At 46.0% G+C, this 27,891-nt stretch overlaps 1 protein-coding gene across 1 annotated transcript; it reads right to left on the reverse strand.

The window, feature by feature from the left end:
- Nucleotides 1-27,891, reverse strand: LOC136957722 (phospholipid phosphatase-related protein type 5-like). The gene is made up of 6 exons (XM_067251866.1): nt 27,661-27,891; nt 20,678-20,810; nt 13,958-14,208; nt 7,801-7,977; nt 3,489-3,626; nt 1-196 (listed from the first exon to the last, which is right to left on the reverse strand). Exons 1-6 carry the CDS (start codon nt 27,889-27,891, stop codon nt 167-169), a joined length of 960 nt encoding a protein of 319 aa, XP_067107967.1. The 3' UTR covers nt 1-166.

Genomic DNA, 27,891 nt, shown 5'->3' on the forward strand with positions numbered 1-27,891 from the left:
TTCTATAGGACAGCAGCCGTGGGGAGGGACACAGGAACTGGACGGACGAGCAACACGGACGAGACAGATAGACGGACGGGATGAGCTAGCGTTCGACTCTCTCTACCGCGACTGGACCGTGAAGAGCGTCGATGTCCAATGGGTCTGCCATACAGCCGACTCAAGGTCATGTGACGTCAGCGAAGGCGATGTGGTTCTACAGAGAAGAGGAGACAAAAAGGAAATCAGACAACTGGCAGTGAAACAATCTTTTAGGTGACGTTCCAACTGTATGATCTACAAATGCTTCAACTTCCAAACCAACTGTCAACATTTTCAAATTTAACTCGAAAGTAGTTTAGCAAAATGGTTACGGTTAGTTGACGGCAAGTCAGTTAGCAATATTGATCAACGGTTTGTGTTGGTTAAGCATTTGTAGGTCATTGATAAAGAAAGGCACCAAATGAACGACTAACAAAGGTATAGCAGAAGAAACAAGCTAACAAACTAAAAGCTGAGGAGAGGAGATGCTCTAAACACACCAAGAAGCAGGTGTTGCCGGCCCATGTTTCTCCTGTCTCCAATGCAGGCACAGGCAACAAACATGTCCTCAGCATGTAGATATCTCTCTAATGTGGCACACTAAGATAGATACTTCCCCCGTGGCTCCGAGTGCCCAGAGGGGGAAGTGGTCTAGTAGTAGCGGGGGAGAGCAGTTCAGATAGAGAGAGAGGATGGGGGGTGGGCGATTCCCAGAGACAGAAAGAGAGGGATTAACAGTGAAGCAGGGGGAAATAAGTGAAGAGAAGAGGGTGGACGTACATATTTTAGTGCTGTGTGTTTTTATTAGCAGTCCTGTGTTTTCGGAAAGGGGGCAAAAGCAGAGACTTGGATACGGAACGGCCTATTCTGCCGTGGGATGGGGGCGGGTTGGAATAATCCATTCGAACGTAGGATGGGTCAGACGGGGGGGATTGAGGGGAGGCAAGGGGGGTGGGGCAGGAGCCATGCACAGCAGTTGTAGGTGGGGCGGTTAGGGGTGGCGTTCTGGGGGGCGGATTGAGAGAATGAACTGTAGCTGGACGCTACAGTACCTTGGAAGTCTGCTTCAACAGCCATATAACCCCTGTCGGCTCCCCACATCTGAAACCAAACGAGGCTCGGTCACGTACACATACACACGCAGTCACGTATCGCTACATACGTCCAGTACAGGGAAGATAAAGCACCACTCGATGACGTCGGCGCTCGCACAAACACATATAGACACCTGCATCGGAAGCTGTTTATTAAGAGCTCTCTTATCATTTGTTTTAGTATGCCGGGCTGACAAGTATGTGCCTGTGGAGAACTAATGGCCAAGGGCACCTGACTCTCCTACCCACTCCAGGGAAATAATAAAGTGAGAGATCCCCAGGTCAATACTATGGCTGTGGCTGATAAGAGGAGAAGTATCCACAGCAAGAGTAAGGGAGAGAGCGAAACAGAGAGGCTGGAGAGGGAGAGAGAGAGAGATGGAGAGAGATGGGAGAGAGACAAAAAGTAAATTCAGTGTTTCCTGTGGAGAAAGTCATTGAGGAGCTATTAGACAAGGAGCAGCCTGGTTTATTGGATCCTGTGTGTTCACACTGGCTTCCATCCAAATGCACCCGCCACTTTTAAATGTGGGCGTGGGTCATTGAGAAGCCCAGAGTGAAATACAACAGGTACAAGACACAGTATATTGGCTACCTGTGAACGCACACATGTTCAGACACACACTTGCACGCACGCACACACATGCTCACATGCATAGAGCATCAAACGTATGGCTTTGTGCAAAGGAGTGGTGTGAAGTCAAAAGACAAATGTAATAAGATAGAGATCTCTTGGTTCCTTGAAACGGTGAAGTTTGAAAAGGAGAACATTTGCATTTTTATTGGAGGAAATATCTTTCGCATCTGAAGAATTTCCCCTCATGCATTTCCAAACAGCCAGCCCTAAACCTAAATCAAACCACGAACGTGATTTTAGTTTAGTTTTTAACGTGAACAAGTCCACTTTTCAATCTTCCCTCCAAGCAAATCTGCAAAGCAATCTGAGATTAAATGATTTTCACTTGTTTGTTTGACGTACTTGATGAATGGATACTTTCCAATTACAACTTCTTAAACTGCGTTCGGCGGGTGGGGTGAGTTGATGTTTATCTCAGTATGATTGGTGCTGCTCAGCTCTGATGTCAGAGCAAGAACATGAAATGGAGGAATTCATGTTTTCTTTTTGGTGATTTATTTATTTATTGCTTTGGCATCTGTGCTGTCTGCTTTTCACATGTCTATAGGGGTTATTTTTAGAACAGCAATTTGCCACAGAAGGTGCCATTGCCGGCAAGCTATTTCTGCTCTTTGTGACACCTAAAATTGAGTTTGGTAGGTTGTGAATTCAATCAACACCGTTTGACTTCTACAAGTGTGACTTTTTCAAGCGTGACTTTCAAGACTGTGAACTCTTTAGAAGTGATTCTTTTTTTTTTTGTTTATCAAAAAGGAAAGGAAAACAAAGCCAGTAGGTGTGAACTGCTCCAAAGTTTAAAAGTGAATACAGAAGAAAATCACTTCAAAGCCAACTTCGTGACCTCAAAACACTCTGGACCGTAAAACGTGGCTCAAAAATAACATGTGCTCCATGTTAAATCTGAACATATTGGATAGTTAATTGGTCAACTCTGACTGGCTGGTCTGTGTCTGTGTGGCCCCTCCCTCTGACAGCGGTCCAGAGCATTGGCAGGCTCAGAAAACACACACACACACACAGGCACATATGTTGAATTGCCTTGTTATGTGCAGCCGCTTGAACAGTCCCTGTAGCCAGACATACACGCTACGGAGAAAGCTCAGGATGTACTCGGTGATGGACCAAGGCTCCTCGTCGTCTGTCTCCTGTACAGATGTGTGTTTGTGCGTGTGTGTGCAATGTTGGAGAGTGAGTACCTCAAACTGCTCATTACCAGAGTACAGTAATTACTGCATCTTCCTCCATTCCTTTGAACATGATCACACATTAACACATGTTGTTTGTGCTATAGAACATCTGGGATATAATGTCATAATATCATGTGTATATACTGTATATAAATATGATTTGTTCATGTGTCTTGTAATTCATTCTTATGTTTTCCTACTGTGACCTATATTCTGTTCTGATCATCACGTGTCTATGATGTAATGAACAACTGAATAACAAACATGTTGGCTGTATGTTGTTATATCAGCTTTTCCCTTTCTACTTTAAATTCTGTCCTCCATACACCATTATGCCTCATAGAGACATTTGCTAGTACTGCTGTGTGCCTGAACTGGTCATGTTTATATTGGGGGTGTTTGTTAAACTCTCTCTCCATTCAGCGGGTTGTCTAAAACGATATAAACCCAGAACCTAAACGAACTTCCTTCCACAAGCAGAATCCTAGCAGAAAGATTCCGACCAAAGCAGTCCTTCCAGTGTGTTGGGTTTACAGGAGGCGGGCGTACCTGTGAAGCGATGTATTTCTCCAAGGGGCTTTCTACTCTACCAGGCATGTTCATCATGGCAGGGTTGGCCATGCTCTCCTGTGGGGGGTCTTCATTCAGCAACAGCTTCCCTTTGAAGTTATGCACCACACACACCACCTAGAACACAGCAGGGGAGGTCGTTAGACAGAGACCGGGGAGACAGAGAGTGTGTGTGTGTGTGGGTGGGTGCGCGCATGCATGCGTGCGTGCCTAGGCCGCATCTATACAAAACCCATCGCCGAGCAGTGATGCACAATGTGCAATGAAGGACAAATGTTCCCCTCACTCGCGATGGGGTGGCGTGGCTTAGCGAGCGAAAAGGAATCCCTTTAATCTGTCTGTGTGTTTACATGTACATGTGCACTCCTGAGTACAGTCAAACAGACAGATGCACGGGCGTGTGCGCGATGTCTGATGTGGAGATGCTAGTGAACAGCGTGTGTGGCCCGTGTTCTGGTCCTCTCCAAACGGTGGGTGTTAGCACTGGGGCTGTGACGAGACTTCCTAATACGGGACCAGAAACGAAGAAGTTCAACAAGAGGCGATCGATCTAAAGTTCGAGTCGTCAGACCCCAGGGGGAGAGGGGGGGCAGGGGCAGAGAGAAAGAGGAGAGGAGAGAGGGGAAGTGTGTGTGTGTCAGAGTACGCCGAAGCTTGTGTGTACGACGAGTATGCGAACGACCGCCCCCTCCCTCCCTCTTTCCGCTAAGCTGCATCCCTTTGCCCCGCGGCACAGCAGGATATAATACATATCCGAGCCTCTTTGTTGTCGTAAATTAGAGTCTCTCTATCTCTCTCTCTCCTCTTTTCTTTCTGCCACAGAAACCATTCTGTTACGCAATTCACTTTTGCCAAAGCCCTTTTACGGGGCTAAAGTCATGGCTTATTGCTCCTGATGCATTATCTTGCTTTCAGGACGTGAATACACTCCAAGATAACCGGGATGAGGAAGGCCGCACCTGCCGAGAGGTGAGTCTGGCGACAACCATTCTCTCCCGGTGAGATGGTGGCCTGACTTTGTTGACAGTTGGTGACGTCGCAGGCCAACGCTGGAATGTGCGATCAGTGAAAATGTACGCAAGCCGGTACTGGAATAGGATACAATTGCTCGAGAATGCTTTGATAGTGCCATTCATAAAATTCCCTGCAGTGTTTCCTGTTGTGTGTTTATATAACTGTGTACCCCAAGGCTTCCGTGAAGCCAAAATGAGTCGGCTTTCTCTTGAGCAGTAAAGCGTAACACATCTAATAGAAGTTCTGCCCTAGATTCATTGTTTAATCTGGCCTCATGATCACTGATCAACAGAACTGGTCCATGGCTCATTAGACAAGCCATAACCCCATTTTATGCTCATCAACCAAACTGCTGTCCTGACATGTTCAGCAAATCAACAAAGTTGGTTTGGTAGTTTGATAAAACTTGTCCATTTAGTGCAGCGGCAATAGCCTGAGCAAATCTCACTTTGCTTTCCACGCACTGTTAACCAAACGCATTCAGCATAAAATTGAACTAATTAAATATCCTAAACATTTTCTTCTTAAGTAAAAAATAATATAGAAACTCAGTTTACTGATTAAATTGTTTATTTTTATGTTGTATTATTATTTACTTGAGAGATTAGACTACTTAAATAATTTTATATCAGTTTCCACAAAAGCTTTCTTGGAAATGTCCAGTGTGTGTAATATGATTGTGTTGTGACCCTGTCCTCATCTCTTGTCCGAGGTGAATGGGATTTCTAAAGCTAATGGAGCTGACCCCTAGAGAAGGGATGCATGAGGGCAGCTCATCTCCCGTCACTGACAACGACCAGGTGTCCAAACTAGGATGCCGTTTCATGTATTTCCAGATAGCGAACTCGCTAATAGCACTCCCGATGGTTGGACCAAGGTTGGCTCTAATGGAGCCCTCTCTATAGAGACGGACACATACCACTCTCTCTTCTATAGATACTGTTATCCACAGTCCCTGATATGGGGGATGGAGGGAGAGGAGAAGAAAGCAGAGGAGAAGAGACACGGGGGGGAGGGGGCAGGGAGGGCACGGATAACTCCATCTCTCTGGATTCCAATCCATCTCCTTCATCCAGGACATCGCGTCTCAACGGCGTGGAGGGCTCGTCAGCGTCTCTGTCGCGGCGCTCGGCCGACACGCGAGGGCAGCGCGCGACGGCAACCGTGAGCAGCAACGCGCCTGCGGGTTCGCACGACGGCACGGCACACGCGTGAGAGACAACATGCTGTGCACACGGATTCGTCGAAAACAGCAGGCAGGCTGAAGGGACTTGAGAGGAACAGGAACATGTGGCCCAGGAGACTGGGCCCTGGTTGATCACTGTTTGTGCCCTCTTCATAGAGCTGGGACACGTCCACCTGGCACATTTACATTTAGTCATTTAGCAGACGCTCTTATCCAGAGCGACTTACAGTAAGTACAGGGACATTCCCCCCCGAGGCAAGTAGGGTGAAGTGCCTTGCCCAAGGACACAACGTCAGTTGGCATGACCGGGAATCGAACTGGCAACCTTCGGATTACTAGCCCAATTCCCTCACCGCTCAGCCACCTGACTCCCTACTCCCCACATGAAAGCAGGACCCACATGACATGTACATATTATATATACAAAACACACCCAAGCACATTACCCCACAGACACCGGGTCACTTTGTACAGTACTGTGTAGTTCAATTTGTTTATTTGAAGGAGAGTTTGTTTAAAGGAATTTGGAAGAAAAAAAAACGATCCCAGAGTAACTGATATAGAGGACAATGGTAGGAAGAGACGGTTGGTGTTGAGACCCAGAGGTAGAGCATGGCAAAACCATGGGCCAGTGGCTGGTGTCCCTGTATGAGCAGAACCATGGATGATATGATCCAGACATGTGGAACCCCCAAGGGGGTAAGGCTGCTCTCAAAGCCCAACACGATGAACCTCCACTGGAATACTTAGCTCAGGCACTGGCCTGGTTACTTCCAGAGAGAAAAAGCAAGACCTCCGGGAGAAAGATGACTGGATATCCATAGAGATGAACTGTTGGGTGACAGTAGAACTTCTGCCCCCAGTGTGAACGCTGTTGGCACTGTGTGTGTTTGTATGCGTTTGCATGTGTGTGCGTGCGTGCGTGTATTTGTGCTGTAAGTCACAAAAAAAGGTGCCTTTTCTGATCCTTTATCAGCCCTGCCACATTTCCATCTCAGTCAAGCCCTCTCTCTCTCACACACACACACACACACAAACACACACGCACACAGCCCTCTAATCCTCAACAGTGTGTGAGAATGTCTGCAAGCTCGGCTTTGCCTCCTGTCCGTGATGGATTCAGGCTGAGGAGAGAGTCTCCTTTATGAGGATTGGCGGCTTGAAAGACACAATTGGCCTTGCAGCATTTCAGAGGATGATACCCTGGTAAAGGGGTGGGGCTAAGCAGGGAAGGAGCTGGAGAGAAAATGGACCAGGGCCAAGAAGGTGGAGGAGAATAAGACGGAAAACTGAATTGGGCCCTGACAAACCGGGAGTTGATACTCCAAGCCATTCAGCAGACATGAAGGTATGCGCGTGTCTCTTTGCATACGTGTGTGCGTGAGACTGTCAAATGACATGATTATGTATGTTGCATGGCCGCCCACATTAAATGCATCCGCACGGAACACGCTACTGAAAACCTATCAGCTCTTCTTCGGTGGTTTCTGAGAACACACACGCTGAGGCTCCATTGAATGTACTTATGGACATCATGTCCATGCATTAGAAGAGTAGTCCGCCACGCTCAGGCACCCTTTACCCGTCCACTCAGAACGAGAGATGTGACGTTTATGGGTTGTAGCTACCGCCATTATCGGTGTTAGCCAATTAAGAGAGCTCTCGGTTTTATGACTTCCTGTTAAAGTGTCCATTAGACTCATGCAGCCTGAGAGCCGATGAGGGAGGCTATCTGAAATGTGTTCTGTTGGCTCCTATCATTTACACTGCATGTCAATATGTGGCACAGAGACACTGAGAGGGAGAGAGGACGAGAGAGAGAGACGATATATAAAGAGGGGAAAGATCGACAAAGATACTGTAGATGTAAAGTGTGTAAAGACAGAGAGATACAGGATGGATACAGAAAATGAGTTTGCCAGCCAGCCAGTCAACCAGCCAACCAGCCGGCCAGCCAGCCAGCCAGTCAACCAACCAGCCAGCCAGCCAGCCACTCAACCAGCCAGCCAGTCAACCAGCCAGTCAGCCAGTCAACCAGCCAGCCAGCCAGCCAGCCAGCCATTCAGCACACTATAACATCCGTTCTATTACCAGAAAGGCAGCTATTGACACTCCGATGATGAAGCCGGCGATGACGTCAGACCAGTGGTTCCGGTACTCGGCCACCCTGTTGAGGCCCGTGAGGAAGGCCAGACACATGAGACCCAGAGACAGGACGGGTTTGGCCAGGCGAGTCCCCTTGGCTCGCACAGTACACGTTATGTACATCTGCAGAGAGAGAGAGAGAGAGAGAGAGAGAGAGAGAGAGAGAGAGAGAGAGAGAGAGAGAGAGAGAGAGAGAGAGAGAGAGAGAGAGAGAGAGAGAGAGAGAGAGAGAGAGAGAGAGAGAGAGAGAGAGAGAGAGAGAGAGAGAGAGAGAGAGAGAGAGAGAGAGAGAGAGAGAGAGAGAGAGAGTGAGAGAGAGAGAGAGAGAGAGAGAGAGAGGGAGGGAGATGGAGAGGGGGATGGCGAGAGAGAGAGCACCACTTTAGTTATTATTCCTACTTGACTTTAGCAAGGAAGCCGCTCTCTCGGCCTGAGGCTGAAACTGTTGTTGTCTGAGTCTGAAAGAAAGAGAAAGAGAGATATACTGCGCTAAGCTGACAGAGAGGAAAGTGGGAAATAGTGGCGAGAGAGACAGAAAAAGCGACGAAGACAGAGTGGGAGGGAGAAAGAAAGAAATGAAGATAGAGAAACATAATGAAGCACGGCGAGAGAGAAAGAGAGAGAAAGACAGAGAGAGACCCACAGCTGGCCTCGCCTCAGTCCTAATGCAGCCAGCCAAAGTGAAAGAAGCAGGGAGGAACACCCTGAAGCACCCTGATCCTCCAGCCAGCTGAGACACACACACACACACATATACAGACAGATGGACACACACACCCCCACACATACCAGCTGAGACCCAGGTACAGGGGGACAGAGATAGACCAGCTTTGCGAGTAGGGCCCAGACACACCCTCACAATGACAAACACAGGCTCCTAAACCCAGCTCCTTCTTCCTCGGTTCCAACTCCGAACCAGAGGCAAGCGACGCACGCATTCTGCATCCCAAACCACCAGATGTTGAGAATACAATTGGAAAACGGAGGAGAGGATCCCTCACCAGACCCATAGACTGGCCTCAAGTCGTCCATTTTGGCTCCATCTCGCTCCATCGTCCTTAAATTGCATCCAAAGCTCAATTAACTGGGGAGAGAAGTGAAGCATGCAACTTTGTGCCAGTTAAGGGAGGGAAACCTTCACAGAGGAGAGGGAGAGGGAAGCGTGATGGAGCGTTTTGTTGTGCCTCATCGGGAGGCCGGGCCTTGTAACAAATCCCTCATGTCGCCACAGAAGAAGGACTTGAAGGAGATAATTGTATTTTTCATTCGAACCGAACGCCTCCTCTAAGGACATGTTATCTCACATCCCTATCCATCTTCCGATTATTTGCCGGCTCTTTTCTCTGCTCCACCTCACCTTCCCCTGTCTCTCTCGCTCTGTCTCTCTCTGTCTCTCATCCCCCTCTCTCTTTTTCGAGCTCTTTCTCTCTCCCTTCCTCCCGCGAAAGGTTGTTACTGTTATGAACTCAAAGGTCGGCTGCACTCTGACCCAATTTTCTTTCTCCTCTGGGGGCATAAACAGATAAACCATATTTTATTTTTGTTCTCTCTCTCTCTCTCTCACTCTCTCATTCTCTCCCTCCATCTCTGGCCATGTGTTCAAGGAGGATTGCAGTGTTTATACATCCTCAAACCCACAAACTCACAGACTCTTCAGCGAAAACCTTTTCCTGGTACAGACCATGGGAAGGCATTCCATATAGATTTCCAAAAGTATTATAAATTGATATAGTGAACCATCATGGCTAATGACCCATTTATCCTCATGGAAGCTTTAACAAGGATAACAATAACAAGGCATGATCAATTCCACCGGTCTCTGCCTCTGCACCTGTTAGTACGATGGAAGGATCTGTTTCAAACATTTAGCTTAAATATCAAATATAGTTTGGTCTCTGTTTGACCTTCACCCGCCATCCTTTAACTCCCCTGTGGCCTGCAGCAAGTGGTCTGTTCCGCAACTACCTCTCACACTGTCTCACTCATTAACCTTACCCTTTGGTAAATGGTCTCTTCCATCATTTGGTCGATGATTCACCTCACCGGATGCACGCTTCGAGAATCTGTGTGCGTGCCTGTGAGAATGGGTGTTTACGAGTGCGCATGGGTATGTGTCAAATGTTCCCTTTTCAGGTCAAGGGCAACCCTGCTAGTCCTTCTGGGGGCAGTAAGTTGTGAGTTGTCAAAAATCTATCAGTTTTACACTTGGATGAACATCCCCCCCACCCCCAAACCATCTCACAAAAAGTCCTTGCAATCTACCAAGAGTGGCTGAACTTGATTCCAAGCATTTAATAGTCTTGCAGAAGAACGTTTCACAGATGGGTGGAGGCTAGAGTCCACATTTTCATCTTAACGTCAAGCATTAGAAGTAAGACTTGTATTTATATAGCACATTTCATACAATAATTGTAGATCAATTGCTTTACATAAAATCAATAAAAACAATAATACAAGTGATAAAAGTAATAATTAAAAAAGCAAATCAATAAAAACAATAATGTAAATAATAAAAGTAGTAAAACCCTTCTGAGATAAAATTACTTAAATGCTTCGGTAAAAGGTAGGTTTTAAGCTGTCTTTTAAAAATGTCTAGCGTGTTTGCTTCCCTAATATTTATGGGTAATTTGTTCCATAGTTTTGGGGCGTAATTGACAAAGGCCGAATCACCAATCTTCTTATGACTGCTTCTGGTGACCTCTAATAGGCCAGCATTTGATGATCGCAGTGTTCTAGCTGGTGTGTAGTTTATAAGGGAGTTAGCAATGTAGCTAGGTCCTTGTCCGTGTAGAGCTTTGTATGTGAGGAAAAGGACCTTAAAGTCAATTCTGAAGGTAACAGGGAGCCAGTGTAAAGTAGCTAGGACAGGACTAATGTGTTCTCTCCTTTTAGTTTTGGTTAATAATCTAGCTGCAGAATTTTGAATGAGCTGTCGTCTTTCAGTGGTTTTCTTGGGAAGACCAGTGAAAAGTGCGTTACAGTAGTCCAGCCGGCTGGATATAAAAGCATGAATTAACTTCTCTGCATCATTTTGGTTTATGAATGGTCGTACCTTTGCTATATTCCTCAGGTGAAAGAAAGCTGTTTTGGTCACTTTATTAATGCGAGAGTTGAAATTCAAATCTGAGTCCAGGATTACACCGAGACTCGTCACCTCTGGTTTAAGACAGGGGGTTAAGCCTCTTAGATTCTTAGTAAGCATCTCTCTTTTGGATTTGGGGCCACATAGTAGGACTTCGGTTTTGTCTTCATTTAATTTAAGAAAGTTATCATTCATCCATTTGTTTATTGCTATTAGAAGACGTTTGCAGCGTCCCTATATCAAGGCGTGTCAGCGAAATGAGCCAGTGACACTATAAATCCAATCCGCTGAAAACCAATAAGAGGGCCAGGGCCGTTTATCAACGCTATATTCAACATCAGTCTCTGTCCCAGCGTAAGTTCTGATGACGTCACCCAGGATGCTCTCCTGTCTCTCTAAATTTAGGAAGTCAAACAGTCAAACAGCGCTGCAGAGAAGACAAACATTCAGTCAAGCGCTCCATAAAAAGCTGCACTGGAGCAGAGTGTAGCAGAGGTGGCTCAGTTAACCAAGCTGGCAGAATGATGTCAGAAGCCTCCAAACCAAACCAAAAGATTCCATGTCTGAAGGAAGACAAAGTCTGGGGACAACATGACCCGGGTTCAAAACAAATGTCTCTTTGAGAAAGTACTGGAAGTGGTTCAGTAATCATGTGTGATGAGCCAAGAGAAACTTTGTTTCGTCCACTGTGTTATTGACAGAGCCCTATCTATGCTGCTTCAGCACACTGCTAGCCGCTGAAAAATGGCTCCGTTAACTGACCTAGATTAACTCACATAGCCAATCTGCTGTGTAGACTGCGGGGGAATGGTACCCAAGTATACGCATAACGACAGCCATTAGCCTACAGTTAGCAGCTGATAGAGGAATTAAGAGATGAACCGCAGAGACACGGGAGGGGAAACAGAGGTCACTCTTAGCCTAAATGCAGTCTCTGTTGTCGACTAACCGTCTCTCTCCTTAGAGACATTGTTGAATAAACTTTAAGCAGACACCGACGATAACATCTGACTAAGCTGTAAACAGTGGGGACTCCTCTTTGATTTCCCCGGAAAATGCTGGAAGGGAGGACCTTTATTTGTGTCCTTCCCCTAAACCTTCCCTTTCAACGTGCTGAGGAGAAGGAGGAGGCAAGGACAGAGGACCAGCAGGGCAAGGAACTTCTGAGATACGCCCGAAAGAACCTCGTGAGAGCCATCAGCCTGTCTGAATCTGGCTGTGTTCCCCGTGTTCCTAACAGACGTGTGTTCCCTAACAGGGATGGGAGTGAGGAGTACCGCCGGGGGTCACTTCAGAGAGGGAGAGAAGAGGTCGGCATGAACGACATCGACTCTCACAAATTGATTTGAAAGATATTTTCTCTCACAGAGAGAATGATAGATCACGTAATCCTATTCCGTAAACCCCTAAATTAATTTGAACGCTAAATAAGATAATTGTGCTAGACAGAGACGAGACAAAATCACACTCGATGCACCAATGACTCATTGCTGAATAAACCAAACAAGATTTATGTGGACTGTTAATTGAAATTGGCAGCACATGTATGGCGGAAAGGTATTTAGTGCCTAACCATGCTTTTAACCAACATGTGCTTCTGCAACACGTGTAAACAGCTTGTGAGAAAACACATCCGTAAAAACAGCATGATCTCACTTGAGCTTATCTCAGCGTTGAATCATACAACCACCAAGCTTTTCAGGAAGGGATGCGAATCATCTGGATAATCTTAAAATAAAGTAGCAGGCTTATTAGACGAGCAGGAGGAGGAGGAGGATTTGCAAAGCTACATTAACCTATTTCTCACATCTACAGCCAGCCAAACAGACGGGTTTTGGCTAAAGCTTTGCTCATGAAAGCCAAGAAGAGAAATCCCCCCGAATCAGCCAAGACTGTTTAGACAAACAGGCAAAAAACGAACAGAGTGGAATAGAAGAGATTCTACAGCACTTGTGCAGACACACACAGACAAACTCACACACACGTACACACACACACAAACACACACACATTACAATCGGTCTCAGAGGTGCTGTGGACTTGACCGCATGGACCCGAGGGCCGGCTAGCTACCTAGCTGCAACGCATCTCTCAGCCCTGTCTGCCTGCAGTGTGTCTGCAGGCTGATGGAGCCGGCTGGATGCTAATGAGAGAGCTGAAAACCCGCCTTGGTTGCTGTGCTTGGGTCTCAGCTTGCCTGAAGATCTGCATTTCCACAGCCTCCAGCAGTGATGTCATCCCTACCGAGGGGCCAGACGGATGAGCATCGTCCAATAGCAGAGCACGGAGGGACTCGGGGACGACGATTTGCTCGCGTGTCGGATTCAGGGAAGGAGAGCACATCGACACCAACACGGCAAGACTAACAGTGGAGAGATGGGGATCATCTGCATGAGGAATGAAGGACGGATTGAATAGACTCTGTGTAACGTCGAATTAGAGAAGCTGTTAGCACCAGCTGGAGGACCAGACTTACCCATCACGTACCTCCGGACACTCCCCCGTCATCATCATCATCATTACCATCATCGTCAACATCCCCACCATCATTGTCCTCATGAACTCTGTCGCCGCCGTTCTCGTTGCTGTCGCCATGGCTTCCATGATTAGAACCCTACGTTTATGGTGTCTGTCTGTGTGTGTCGTCTACCGTCTCGCTTGTCTCTACAATGTGCGTCACGACAGACGACTCATCGTGCCGCAAAACCAAATCTACCGTCGAGCGCAAACGAAAGACCCTGAACCATCATTTTCAACACCATCACCATCATTTTCATCACCATCATTTTCAACACCATCATTTTCATCACCATCATTTTCAACACCATCACCATCATTTTCATCACCATCATTTTCAACACCACCATCATTTTCATCACCATCATTTTCAACACCATCATTTTCAACACCATCACCATCATTTTCATCACCATCATTTTCATCACTATCATCACTATCATCACCACCACCATCATCCCAATTATCACTATCACCACCATCACCATCATCATCACCACTCACCGCCAGGTACAGCGCCGCGTACACGCTGAGCGCCGCCTCTTTGGAGGGGAAGGTCTTGCGGGCGCGCAGGATGTCCTCCTTGTCGCCTGTGCACGCCTCCTGGTGGCTGATGTAGCGCAGCGCCTGCTGGCAGCCCAGCGCCGTGTAGTTGGGCTTGCACACCGTCAGGAAGTAGGGCGCCAGGTTCCCCGTCACCACCTGGCCCGCGTTGACGAAGATGTCCACGGTGAAAAGGCCGAACGTGTAAACACCTGAGGGGGAGGGGGAGGGGGGGAGGCCAGCATTAGTAGGGAGTCCCGCGGAACGCGTGGAGAGGGAGGAAGTCTTTGCGTGCGTTCGGCCGTCGAATTCTCCTGCCCAAGCGTGAGCTGGATTGTGTTTCTTTCGCCGCTGATAGGCTGGGTCAAACTTCAGGGAAGCCTCAGCTTAGAGCCTTGGGGAAGGAAGCGGGAGGGGAGTCAGAGCTTATACCCAAGTTATGGTTAGCCACCCACACACACACCACACACACCCACATGTAATAGGCCTCGAGAAGATAGGTGTGTCTGTCTCCATAAGTTTACAACAGCGCAGACAAGAGCACACACACACACTTGTTGTGGTGTTGTGATAGAGAGGCCTTATCAAAAATGATTGGTTTCCCCTGAGGAGGAGGTCTGGCCTTGTCACACTAAATCTCCAAACAAGCCTTTGGCAGACACAGATGCGCACACACACACACAGGACAGCCAGAACGCATTATTTGTTGGAGCAACAATGGGAGCTTTAGCAATCACTGTCAAGAGTTTGTGTCCCTGCATCCTAATATGGCTCTGGCTTTGAAGTCCATTTGGCTGAGAGACATTGACAAAAATAGGAACCAAGGCGCTGTTACAGACAGCCTGTATGGATATGCACTTGTGTGTCTCTGTGTGTGTGTGTGTGTGTCTGTGTTTTACATCCTTCCCTCCTTGTCTCAAAATGTCACTTTCCAAACCAGTGCGTCTTCCTTTATTATTCTTGCCTAAAAAAACTCAAAACTGGGGTGAGCCAGAGGCTGCTGTCGGTTAGGTTTTAACGGCCGTCAAACGCATTCTGTCAAGAGTGAGTCACACAACAAGTCTCTGGCACGAGCATCCACAGCCCGCTGGTCTGACCAAAATACGCTGGACGATGCTGTGGGAAACTGTGCTGATGGTTCTAGAGACGGAGGATCTAGGCTAGGTGGAAGGTTCTAGGTTAGGTTGGGGGTTCTAGGCTGGGTTTAAGGTTGTAGGCCCGGTTGGTGGTTTGAGGTAAGATGAGTGGTTCTAGGTTAGTATGGTGGTTCTAGGCTAGGATGGTGGTTCTAGGTTAGTATGGTGGTTCTAGGCTAGGATGGTGGTTCTAGGCTAGAATGGTAGTTCTAAGTTAGTATGGTGGTTCTAGGTTAGAATGGTGGTTCTAGACTAGTATGGTGGTTCTAGGTTAGTATGGTGGTTCTAGGCTAGGATGGTGGTTCTAGGCTAGGATGGTGGTTCTAGGCTAGGATTGTGGTTCTAGGTTAGGATGGTGGTTCTAGGTTAGTATGGTGGTTCTATAGAATGGTGGTTCTAGGCTAGGATGGTAGTTCTAGGTTAGTATGGTGGTTCTAGGCTAGGATGGTGGTTCTAGGCTAGGATTGTGGTTCTAGGTTAGGATGGTGGTTCTAGGTTAGTATGGTGGTTCTATAGAATGGTGGTTCTAGGCTAGGATAGTGGTTCTAGGTTAGTATGGTGGTTCTAGGCTCGGATGGTGGTTCTAGGCTAGGATGGTGGTTCTAGGCTAGGATGGTGGTTCTGGGTTAGTATGGTGGTTCTAGGCTAGGATGGTGGTTCTAGGCTAGGATGCTGGTTCTAGGCTAGGATGCTGGTTCTACGCTAGGATGGTGGTTCTAGGCTAGGATGGTGGTTCTAGGCTAGGATGGTGGTTCTGGGTTAGTATGGTGGTTCTAGGCTAGGATGGTGGTTCTAGGCTAGGATGCTGGTTCTAGGCTAGGATGCTGGTTCTACGCTAGGATGGTGGTTCTAGGCTAGGATGGTTCTGGCTAGAGAGAGTATCCACTCCGGCTTCCGCAGTGAGGGGAGGGGAATGTTTTACTTGGGCATACAAATGTAATTCAATTAGCCTTGGTTGAGAATCGTCAGGGGAACTTCAAAGGCTATCTCTTTCAATGAGCATTGATCACATTTCTTGTGTCATCTGGGGAATGTGTGTGTTTCTGTGTGCGCGTGTGTGTGTATGTGTGTGTGTGTGTGTGTGTGTGTGTGTGTGTGTGTGCTGGGGCAGCCGGGGTGGCCTTGATAAGTTGAATGCTGACTGGGTCTACTCTGCATTTGACTACAGAAAAGAGAAGCTCTGGCACTGGATCAAAGGTTCAGTAGCAATGATACACACACATACACACACACACACAAACACACACACACAGGCACACGCACACGCACAGACCAGACAGGGATGCTGTGGATTAGTCTTACAAAAGGACTGGTCTCTAGGGTTGAACTTGAGGACACACGCACTGACCAGACAGGTGTGCTGTGGATTAGTCCCACTTTAGAACTGGTCTTCAGGGTTGAACTTGGACACACACACACGCAAACACACACACACACACGAGCATGAATGCTGGTAGACCCAAGGGCAGAATAAGCTCACACAGACATAGGACCGAGCAGGATACTCATTCTGACTGTGATAGGAAGAGACTGGGATCTCACAGTAGAATCACGGTTCAGGTTAAAAAGGGTTGCCATGTGTGTCCTGCAGTAGATCTTATAGGGCTGGTGAGTGTGTGTGTGTGTGTGTGTGTATGTGCCTGTCATGCCCCCATTTGTAATCTGATCGATGAGGTCAGAATCATGATTGGAAAAGTCAAATGTTTAGAACTGGGACTGGAACAAAGCTAAAACTTCCATTCGCTCTAAGGACCCAATGTGCCTTTCCATTTGGAACTGCAGAAAAATAACCAAAGCAAAGACAGTTCAAATGATTCAACATACACGCCTATTAAAAGGAGGGGATGCTTGAGACTGTCATAACTTTCAAGATACATGCACGTGGAATGATTTCCTTTTTGTGACTTGAAGGAGGCTTCTGACAAGTGCACGTCATTGCTTCTCTTTCAACCTTTGAGAAACCAGCTCATAAACAGCACTCTCTCACTCTCCGCCATGCCTTTTATCTCTCTGAGAATTTATTTGTAACACCTTCATTTACCTCCTTACTCAGGGGTGTGTGTTAGAGCAACTGTCTTCAAATCAAGGACCAAGAGAGGGTGGCTGTTAAGCAGAGAAAGGCCCCTCAGACAAACGGAACTTTCCCAGAGTTAATTTGAGTGTTTAAATTCACAACACAGGCAAAGTGAACATGACGTGTGTAATTGCATCTGCATCTGGAGTCAGATGGCTGAGCGGTTAGGGAATCGGGCTATTACAGTTTTTTACAGTCGCTAGGACACATTTCTCAATACTTAAGTCACATTTTCAAAACTCTTCACACAGTGAGCACAACAGAAGTATATGTGGGCTACAATGCATTCAATGACTACATCTTTCAAATTACATTCATTCTTTTCTCACTTCGACACAACAACTGCCAAAACTCTATGTACCTAGAGGCCAATTTGCACATGCTAACATACTGTTTTCAAAACTGTTAAACTTCAGTTCAAAACAATAACATAATACAAAACTGAATAAGACATAAATTTGCTACATTTCTACAATAACATTGTAATGAAATATATTTTGAATAAATAAATAAAATGCTATAAAATTATCTCTACGGAAGGGTTGTGCTAGGTGAGGAAAGGGATGCAGAGAGAAGAAATCAGCCAACATTTGTATGGGACAATGTGGCATTTCACCACTCCCGTGCAGTCACCGAGTGGTTTGCAGCCCTTCCCAGAATGGTGTCACTTTTCTTCCCACCTTACTCTCCATTCCTCAACCCCGTAGAATAATTATTTTCCTCATGGAGGTGGAAGGTTTACTGTATGACCACCATCCACATGATCAAATGTACTTCCTGGACGCTGGAATTACTGGAATGAATGCTGGATGCCTGGACATTGCCAGGAATGGATCAGGCATGCCAGAAGATTCCTTCCTAGGTGTATTGCCCTAGATGACATAAGGACACAACGCAAATTGCGTTGTGTCCTTGGGCAAGGCACTTCACCCTACTTGCTTCGGGGGAATGTCCCTGTACTTACTGTAAGTCGCTCTGGATAAGAGTGTCTGCAAAAAAAAATCTGCTTGTGTGTGGCTTAACATACTAACAGACTTGCAGTGTGCTGGAGTCATGCTCCTTGGTCAAAGGTGAAAAGTCAGCTAATCCCACTGACTCTAATCAATGGCTAATGTCTTGAAATCCCTGTACCGCTGATCCTCTCCTGTGGCGAACTCTGGTTCCCACTAGCACTGGTGGGCAGGTTAGCGACCACTGAGCCTGTCAACACAACCATAACTAGAGAGGGTACAATTTCTGGGGAAATTGTAGGGTGTGCTTGCTTGCGTTGGTTGCACAGGGGTCCGTTTTTGGATGACATTTTTACAACTGATATTTCTGTATATTTTATATAAAAATGCATACTTATTATTCATAAAGATTACATAGATTTAAAAGATTTTTTTTGCTGCTCATTTACAACTGAAAATACGAGTGAAGTGTAGAATGAAATAGATGTCTTCTCATTTCCCCTGCAAGAGGCAGCCTCATCGTTGAATCAAAACGAATAAATTTGGCAGACCGGTGTAAAAATTGACCTAATCTCTATGACTTAAATGTCCTTTTAAGTTTTTCCCTTCTCGTGATATTTTAAGGCATTTACCCTACTCATATTGCATTCATTCATAAATAAAGAACCCCCTTTGAAGATTATTCTACGACGTTACCGGCAGTAGAAGATGGAATCGCGATTCAAACAGTACCATCTGCTAACTGAAAATATGCCCCCAAAAATGTAAATAAGCTTGACATTTATTTAGTGGAAAATCGCTTTCATAAAAAGCTCACTGGTAGCGATCATTGTCAGTAACAACGCCAAGTGCGATATAGCCCTGTGTGGAGAAGCTGCCCCGGTAAATTGTACAGTACAGTACACTACTGCTGTGTTCGTCTTGGTAGCGATTGCGTTGGTTGAATTTGATTTAACGTTCCGTTGTACGGTTTAGGCTGAAATTAATTATTTTCATGAACAGATTGACAAAGTTTAGGCTGTGGCAATGAAGTTAAGGTTAGTAGTTAGACAGACTTTTGATTTAAGTAAGGGGAGTGCCGAACATTTTCTGTCGCCGTTTGACTTCCTACAGCTGTGTAATTTTTTTGTAGTGTCTCGCGTAGGCTACAGTGTTGCAGTGAGCAACACTGGTTTGAAACCACATGTAATGATAATTTCACCCACAAATCATTTACTTGTAATGTAATGTCATAATAAATCCTACAATGAAAATGTATTTGTGAGGAATGTTTATTTTAACGATTGAAAACAGATGCATCATAGACCACTGTAGTATGTGTTGCCCGGCCAACAGAGGCTAATGTCATGATGCTAATACTTCAGTGACATAGTAGACTACTGTTTCCGAAAGTAGATGTATTTCCTTAATAAAATCAGCTTATATTGTACATTACACGTCACAATTGTGTGTCATATCACAAAGTAAAATTAGTAAATAGTTATCACCCTGGCCTCTTTGCTTGTGGCGTTTCTGCAGCTCCCTTGCAGTAAAGCAGTTAGCTTAGCTATCTCCCAGAAGTTAACGAGCTGCTAAACTAATGTTCTGCTAGAGGTAGTCACGCGAGTTTTCGTGACGTTAGTGACGTAAGTAGCGTCATTGACTGTGGCTAGCAAGTTAGCCACCCTTAGCTTCACTTTTCGCCACAAAAACGTAATTTCCACTTAAACCATGCAACGGAACGTAAATCCCAATAGAAGCAACTCAATCGCTACCAAGACTAAACTTTTGACACCTAGGTTGTCTATGTAGGCCAAATATTGACTGAGTTTTAGGGGGGCAAAAAGAAATAATAATAATATATATGTGAGAGAACAAAGGTTGTGCCCTTGCCGAAGGCAAAGCACACCCAATGATTAAGCAACACCAAATAGCTAATCAAATATTTCCCAGCGATGGATCAGTTGAATTGTAAGGCCACGTCGCTGCCAAGTCATCCCACCTGCTGGAGCACTAGCAGGATGAGTGGAGGGGCAGAGGTGTGTGTGTGTGCGCGGGGTCTCAAGGTCGAGCAGCATGCAGCGAGCCTACAAAAGCGGCTACGTAAACAGGGTTTCTGAGCGCGAATGGCGGCCGTTGAATGTGTGAAGGGCGGGGTTGGGAGCGGTTGGGGGATGGTGAAGGTGGAGGCGGGTCGACTCCTGGGGATCAAGGTGCTAATCCTCCCGCTTAGCGCCCTCTCATCGTGGCTCTGAGGGGGTGCGAGGGGTGGGGTGGGGGGGGGGGGGGCTGTTGTAATCGGGTCTATGTACATGCCATTAGGGCCCATAGGGGTTGCGTTAGGGGACCTGTGTGTCGCTGAACAAGGGATGACAGCGAACATACGGGGATAATAGGTGATAAACCGTAGCTTAGGTTTCTGGGATATGAATACTCTGGACGTTGGTTATCTGACCATTAGAACCTTCTGAATGTGGGGACGGACAACATCCGTCGCCTGGGGAACGGGATAACCATAGTAACGTGGGTCCAGGTGACGTACCGAGGAAGCGGAAGGTGCGTCGGACCAGAGGGTTGAGGTAGCAGCAGTCTCCCGTCTGCACGGTCTTCTCCGAGCGGTCGAACTCCTTGGACGTGTACTGCACCAGAAACAGCACGGTCTCGGTCACAGTGATCTGGAGGGGGGGAGAGACAGAGAAAAAGAGACAGACAGACAGAGGGAAAGAAAAGAAGAAAAGGACAAATCAAAAAATTAAACCATAAATATTATTCCTGATTATTCCTGATATTCCTGATAGATATTAATCCTGAATAGTCCTATCTAAGATGCACTGGTTGGCCCAGATATTTCCCATTTCTAATGAAGAAACTTAGCACCACTGACCGTGGTGCTGAATTGTTCGTATGGTAAAGAAAACACCTGATCAGGGACACTCACAGTACATCAGTGATTGACACCAGTGACAGAAACAGAAACACTTTGATTTTCAAAGTGGCTTTAAAGGGAACATGAAACATTCGGATGGGAATATAAACGTCTCAGGCTGTTCAGAGGCATAACAAGGTGTCTCTAGCCTCCCATTCCCCCTGGTTAAGGCAGTTTCGATCCCATCCCAGCTGAGTGCGGTCCTCAGACTTTAACTAGAAGCGTCTCTGGGGGGATTCGGACCCTCCGACCCTCTGGAGCACGTGACCACCCAGAAGAGCGTGTTCCGAGCTGTGTCTGGACTGGGGTAGGCTGTGGGCTCGAAGCCGCAGACCAGGAACGCAACACGCCGGTTCCTCAGCACACAGGTGCTGCCTTGTTCATTTATTTAACACTGCTGGTGGAAAGGGGAGAGGGTAAGATGGAGAGAGAGAGGGGGGGAGAGATACAGAGAGAGGGAGAGAGAGAGAGAGAGAGAGAGAGAGAGAGAGAGAGAGAGAGAGAGAGAGAGAGAGAGAGAGAGAGAGAGCGCAGAGGAGGATATGAAAAACGTTAAGTTCTGTTCGTTAGGGGCCCAGCTGAGGCTACAGGACACGTATGATAAAAAGCTTCCTCCCTCGTCTCCTCCTCTCTCCCTCTCGTATGGCTCTAGTAGAGGGCTGAAGGATATCTTAGGGCATTGCAGGGGCTCACAGACCCAGAATCTAGGTTACACAGATGAAGCCAATCCCACCTCAGCAAAAATAGTGAACAACTTTCTCTTTTCAGTGTTTCATGTTCACTTCAAAAGACATCCTCGGGGGGGAGTGAATTGTACCGTCGATCCCTTCATTAAGATGCACAGCAGCATACTGTAGATACAGCAGACATTGTAAGACACCAATGCGCTTGAATTTCGGCGTTACGTAATTGGGGTGTATGATAGATTTATTGGAGGCTGGTCAGGGTGACTATCTGTGGAGACCAAGAGATTGTGAGGGATTCCGGGTAACCTGGTCTCACCTGGCTGAATGTATCGACCCCAGAAAGAACAATGGACCCCCCTGGCACAAGGCCTGATTCTTTACAAAGACAATAAAGTGTCTCAAATCCATCATACTGTAGCCAAGGCTTCATGAACCTATAATCTAACACACAATAAACCAAGAAGACACACACACACACGCACAAGGCTACATCTGTGCTATGCATAAAGCTTAGTTTGACCCTCATAGTTAATACTTATGTGCTGTGAACCTCTGGCTGTAACACGCTTCCTTGGGTGCGAGAGTGACAGGGAAGGTCAGTAAGCAGATTAGAAAAATCTGCATCAAATCTGCATTACTATGAGCAGGATCATTTTGAAGGCGAAAAGACTGGATTAAAGGCAGGCTATGCATTCAGTATGGCAGAGTATTTAATGCAAGCCGAAGGGTTGAACAAAAGGAAGGATTTACTGCAACGGCATTAATGTGTATCGGTCCGGTGAAATATGGCATTTGGTGCCAAGGGAGCTAGACAACCAATTACGGTGTCATGGTGACAGTGTCCATTATCTCCCAGCGAGCAATCCAGGGTCACGTTTTAAGCTCAGGCCAAGTGGAAACCCCTTCATCTTGAGGAGGGTTTATTTTGACAGAGCTCTCTATAGCTGCCGTAGTGTCCTCTTCTCCCATTCATGTTCGAGAGATCATCGTTTGTCAACAGATCACGACTGAAACCACACGTGAGCAACACTTCGCTCACCGCGATTCACAGAGGTTGTTAAACCGAACGAGGCATCAGAGGAAAGCACAACTAACGACATAGGACCGGGCCTCACAATCTCCTGACACACACACACATAAACAAACACTCTATGGATGAGTGGCCCTTGTCGGTGCATCTGCTAGGATTGAAATTATTGGGATGTTTTACGGCTCTGTGCTAACTTAGCATTTTCTCTTCTGCTGATGTAACCCAGTAGGAATAATGTTAGCCTTGCAGTCTGTCTGAACCTGCCTCTGCTTCAGAGGAAGTGGAGTGGAGACAATAGACCTGCCACAAGTCTGCTCTAGGTCTAGATCAAGACATATCGACGTAGGTCCCGTTGTTTACAGAATACTTGACCAAACGTGTTGTTCTGCTGGCATGCTGCCAGGATGACTAGAGACAGTGTCTCTACTGTTCTCCTTCTCATAGCTCTGTGTTAGGCTACTACCTCACTTGTCTGCCTGCATTTATCAACTTGGATGTGCATGTGTGTGTGCAAGCATGTGTGTGTGTGTGTGTGATCCCAGGCCACAGAGAACATCAACCTGTTGTATAACTCCACTCAAATATGATTGCATAGGCTGTAATCATTTGGAAAGGGCAGGACCAGACTCTAGTACTGGGCATATTAGGAAGACTCTGCTTGGAGCGTCAAATAATCCTTTTCGGAATTCTAATCCCGGGGAAATTGGACTAGCCAGCTAGCCACAGGCTACTGTTGGGAGCCTCTGCTTGCTTGACTCCTGTAGGCTAAGTCTCCCTCATGACTTTTTAAGCACACTACTACCGTCACCAGAATAACCTATTATCTCAGAAAGCCTTTCACAGTTGTGTGCTGCAGAATGCTAATCATTTAAGACGTCAAACACGAAGATGGCCATTTGCATGCACGGTCATAAATAAATGATCGTGGTCGTGATTGAGTAGTTTGAGTTATTAAAACCGCCGCCCAACCTCACAGGCTGGCGAGAAATCGAAGCAGAACTACTACTGACTGGGCTGAAAATGGAAACAAGTCGTGTTTTGCGATGCATAATTACATAGGCTGCTGCATTCAGGTAATGACGAATTACAACTGCAGTAACTAACAACTGGCTGATTCGTTTCAAACCATGCAATGTCATGAAACGAATGGTTATCACGCTGAATAACCCTGTTCACACGTGGACTAAATCTACCCCCTCTGTCTCATTCAGATTGGGCGCCAACACAGAATGTCTAATTGTAACCTTTCCCTTGAAGGTGCCAATGGTAATTGCTCCCGCAATAGTATTCTCCCCTTAAAAGAACAGAATTACCACCGTTCAGTTGAGGAAGCCTTTTCTTTGCGCGTGGTTTTAAATGTGTGCCGAAAGCAATCGTAACCAAGGAATTAACGTACACAGCCTTTACTGTACATTATTCATAGAGTCTTTCAGCATGGTGTGTCAAGACACAAGCGAAGCATTAAAAGCCTACAGCCCAGCTGTAGAGGAGCACTGTGTGTCTCTCCACAGTGGCCACATCCTCCATGCAGTCATCCATGCAGTCATCCATGCAGTCATCCACTGGAATCTACCGGGGCTCCGAGGAAAGAAGTCTTCTATTGGTTTCTGCTCCTTCAGACTTGATCAATTGACAGCGGTGTGAAACATAACTCAATCATTCTGATCTCACATTCCCTACTGAGTCTCCCTGCTTGAACAGAGGCAGTGTGTGTTTTTATGTGTGTGTGTGTGTGTGTGTGTGTGTGCGTGCATCTGATTGTCTGTGTGTTTACCATTTGTAATCCATAGCAGACAGACACACACACCCACGAACAAGCACAGGCACGGCACGCACACACTCCACAAACACCAGTTTTCACATCTCTAATCCTGTGTAAAGTTTATCACCAGACAGCTATTACACATGATAAGCCTTTAACAGGGGGATACTGGTAGATGATCCAAACAATGCTCTAATCCAAAACACAGGGAGCATTCACTACCCAATGCGGTTTACATTGCGGGCATACATCTCACCATTAAGAAGCAAATGGACCAGATAAATGCTTTCATAGAGTTGTCAGTCTTGAACATCTTGAAAAAAGGGTCATTTTGCAGGCGGTCTGTTACTGTGTTACATATGCATCAAAATTAGGGGTGTAACGATACCCTCAGCTCACGATACAATACGTATCACGATGCCGGGTGTACGAGACAATATGCATCACGATATTTTGAACAACATTTTAAATGAAACTGAAGTTCAATTAACAGATTTTTTTTTCCAAAACATTAAACATTTGCAATAATTTTCAGTTCAAGCGATTTCTGTGAATGCACTCATGACGCAGGTGCAGAGTAGGTCGCGCGCTGGTAGCTCAACCTATAGGATCTAGGATCAAACGGACGTCATATTGTAAAAATATTGCCATAACTGTACGATACATATTGTAAAATCTTTGTATTGCGATATATTTTTCCACAATATATTGTTACACCCCTAATATAATTATTAGCTAGTGCTGTGGAAGCTCAAGTCTTATTTTTAAGTTAGCTGTACTGTGTGTTGTTACTGTTTATAGTGCTCTAATGTGTTGTCTGTGAGTTTTATGTTTTACAGTAACGTGTCTAGTAAACCTGAGCATGATATAATGAAATGATAAACCACCATTTATAGCACACTGGCTAACTCTATTTAGACACTGGCATTGTGACGCACGTATAATCTCTGTTCAGCACATACCAGACAGAGAGAGAGACAGAGACAGAGAGACAGAGACAGAGACAGAGAGAGAGAGAGAGAGAGAGAGAGAGAGAGAGAGAGAGAGAGAGAGAGAGAGAGAGAGAGAGAGAGAGAGAGAGAGAGAGAGAGAGAGAGAGAGAGAGAGAGAGAGAGAGAGAGAGAGAGAGAGAGAGAGAGAGAGAGAGAGAGAGAGAGAGAAACTATGGAGAGATAGAAAAAGAGAAAAAAGAGAGAGAACAAGGAAGAGAGAGAGTGGTAAAGTGGCAGCCAGTGGTTTTCAAACAGACTGTAATGAATTTAATGTGCACCGCTCAGATTATCATCCATCTCTCAGACACTTTCAGCAGGTGAAAAAAGAGGACACTTTCTTGGGAAAATGTAGCCATGTTTAACCACAAAAATCAATACTCTCTGTCAGGGTTGTCTCCTGTAAGTCGATAGAAAAGATAGTTTTCAAGTCTATACTTGGACAAAAAAAACTGCATAGCTGTCAAGTTCTGATAAGAGTCCCACATCCAATTCTGTAAAATTGAGTTTGTCAGTCAAAAGTCTGACATTCAAAAGAATTTATACTAAATCAACCGTCTGTTGTGTACCCTTCTGGATGTCCTATCTTCACACAATTCAGACAGCTACACTCAAATTCTGACATGAAACAACTAGTAATCCAGACGAAGTATACATGTATAAATTCACAGTGCATCTTATACTTTTTTTAATGCAAGTCAATAAATCCATATTTATGATTTGCACGGTGTAATCGTGACCTTGCAGCTCACACTTTGTTCAAATAAGCACACCACCTCCACTTTCACAAAGTTATTTTGTCGACACATGCCCAAAGAGAATCAAATGACATGACGGGCAAGGTCAGATAAACACAATTGATCTCCAGCTTTCATACCTGCCGGGACAAACTGGCAAACAGCTTCTAACAGAACTACACATCAAATCTATATAGTCTGGCATCTGCTTTCATGTCTGGAAGTGTTCTGTGTTCTGGTAGCTCTGAGCTACCAGAACACAGAACACTTCTGACTCGAGGGAAGCACTCCCCTGAATTCACGCCGATCTTTAATATGCTTCTAAATCTAACACACACTTTGTCATGCAGAAACAGCGGGATTCTACGGTAGCGTTTCATGATGAGTGACACTGCCTGCTGCCTGAGGACTCACCGTGCTTTAACCCCCCCCCAGGCTTTAGCTCCACAGACTAACACAATGCACCAGACTTAGCCTTGATACCAGCTTCACTGAGATCATGCACTTCTTATACCTGATCGTCTTATATACCATCCCTGTTTCAAAGTCTGCAGTATCATTTTTATCCAGCGAGGGATCATATGAATGCATGTATGGCAGGATTGTGTGGGCTGTGTGGGTGCTGCTTTTTGTTTAGGAGCTGCTAGACTGGTGCTCTGGGTTATCTGTGAGGTCGACAGTCAGTAGTAAAAAAACACAAACAAAAACCAGACCAGAGCTGCCATCGATTCATATTCTACCATTGACTGTTCTGTCATGTGAAGGCATAACCGTTTGCCTGTATTTCTCTCTATGTAGGCTACAGACTGGATGTTGGGCCAGTACACAGCTCAAATGAGAACGTCCCACAGTTAATAATATAATACATCAAAAACGGACCCCTGCTCCGAAAAGAAGACTTCCATCAGACAGTCCCGCCATGGTGGACTAGAGGGAGGACGTTTTAATATGTGGTTCAATCTGTAAGTAATCGCTTTAAGTCTAGCATCACTATTTTGGCAGGGGTTTGTAAGACGCGCACGCGTACATGCGCGCAAGGGCACACACACACACACACACTTTGGAAATCTCTCCTCATTCACTTTACTCTCAAAATGCAATGAGCTGAACAGACAGTGAATCCAAGTTACATGTGGTTCTGGTAATTGATTGCTATGGCAACATTAGAGAGGAATCAATTGCAGCCACGGCCGGAGCACTTTATATTCTAAGCGCACTGTTTTTGCATTGATTGATTTTTGGCAGTCCGTTTCCAATCACCATTTAATTGTCAGGCTAATGAAACAATTGAAACACATTCAACAATCGACCACAGTTTACAGTTTATTGAGAATGAACACTTGCGGTCTAATCCAACCACACACATGGGTCAAGCAATATTCCGTACAAACTCACCACTAATGTCGGGACCCCTGCCACCACCGCGTACAGTATAACCGGCGGTATCACGCTGGTCTCCTCCGGTCCTAGGTAGGGCTTCGTGTAGGCATTGTCATAGCAGAAAAACCCTTGGACGTGCACGTTGAATGTGTCCGTGTACTCGAAGTAGTATGCCAGCATGACAGTCCCCGCCATGATCACCAGCTGAAAATAAAGCATGTTCGAAAAGGTTTGAGGAATGAACAT

The sequence above is a fragment of the Osmerus mordax genome, chromosome 15, assembly GCF_038355195.1.
Source record: "Osmerus mordax isolate fOsmMor3 chromosome 15, fOsmMor3.pri, whole genome shotgun sequence".
NCBI lineage: Eukaryota > Metazoa > Chordata > Actinopteri > Osmeriformes > Osmeridae > Osmerus > Osmerus mordax.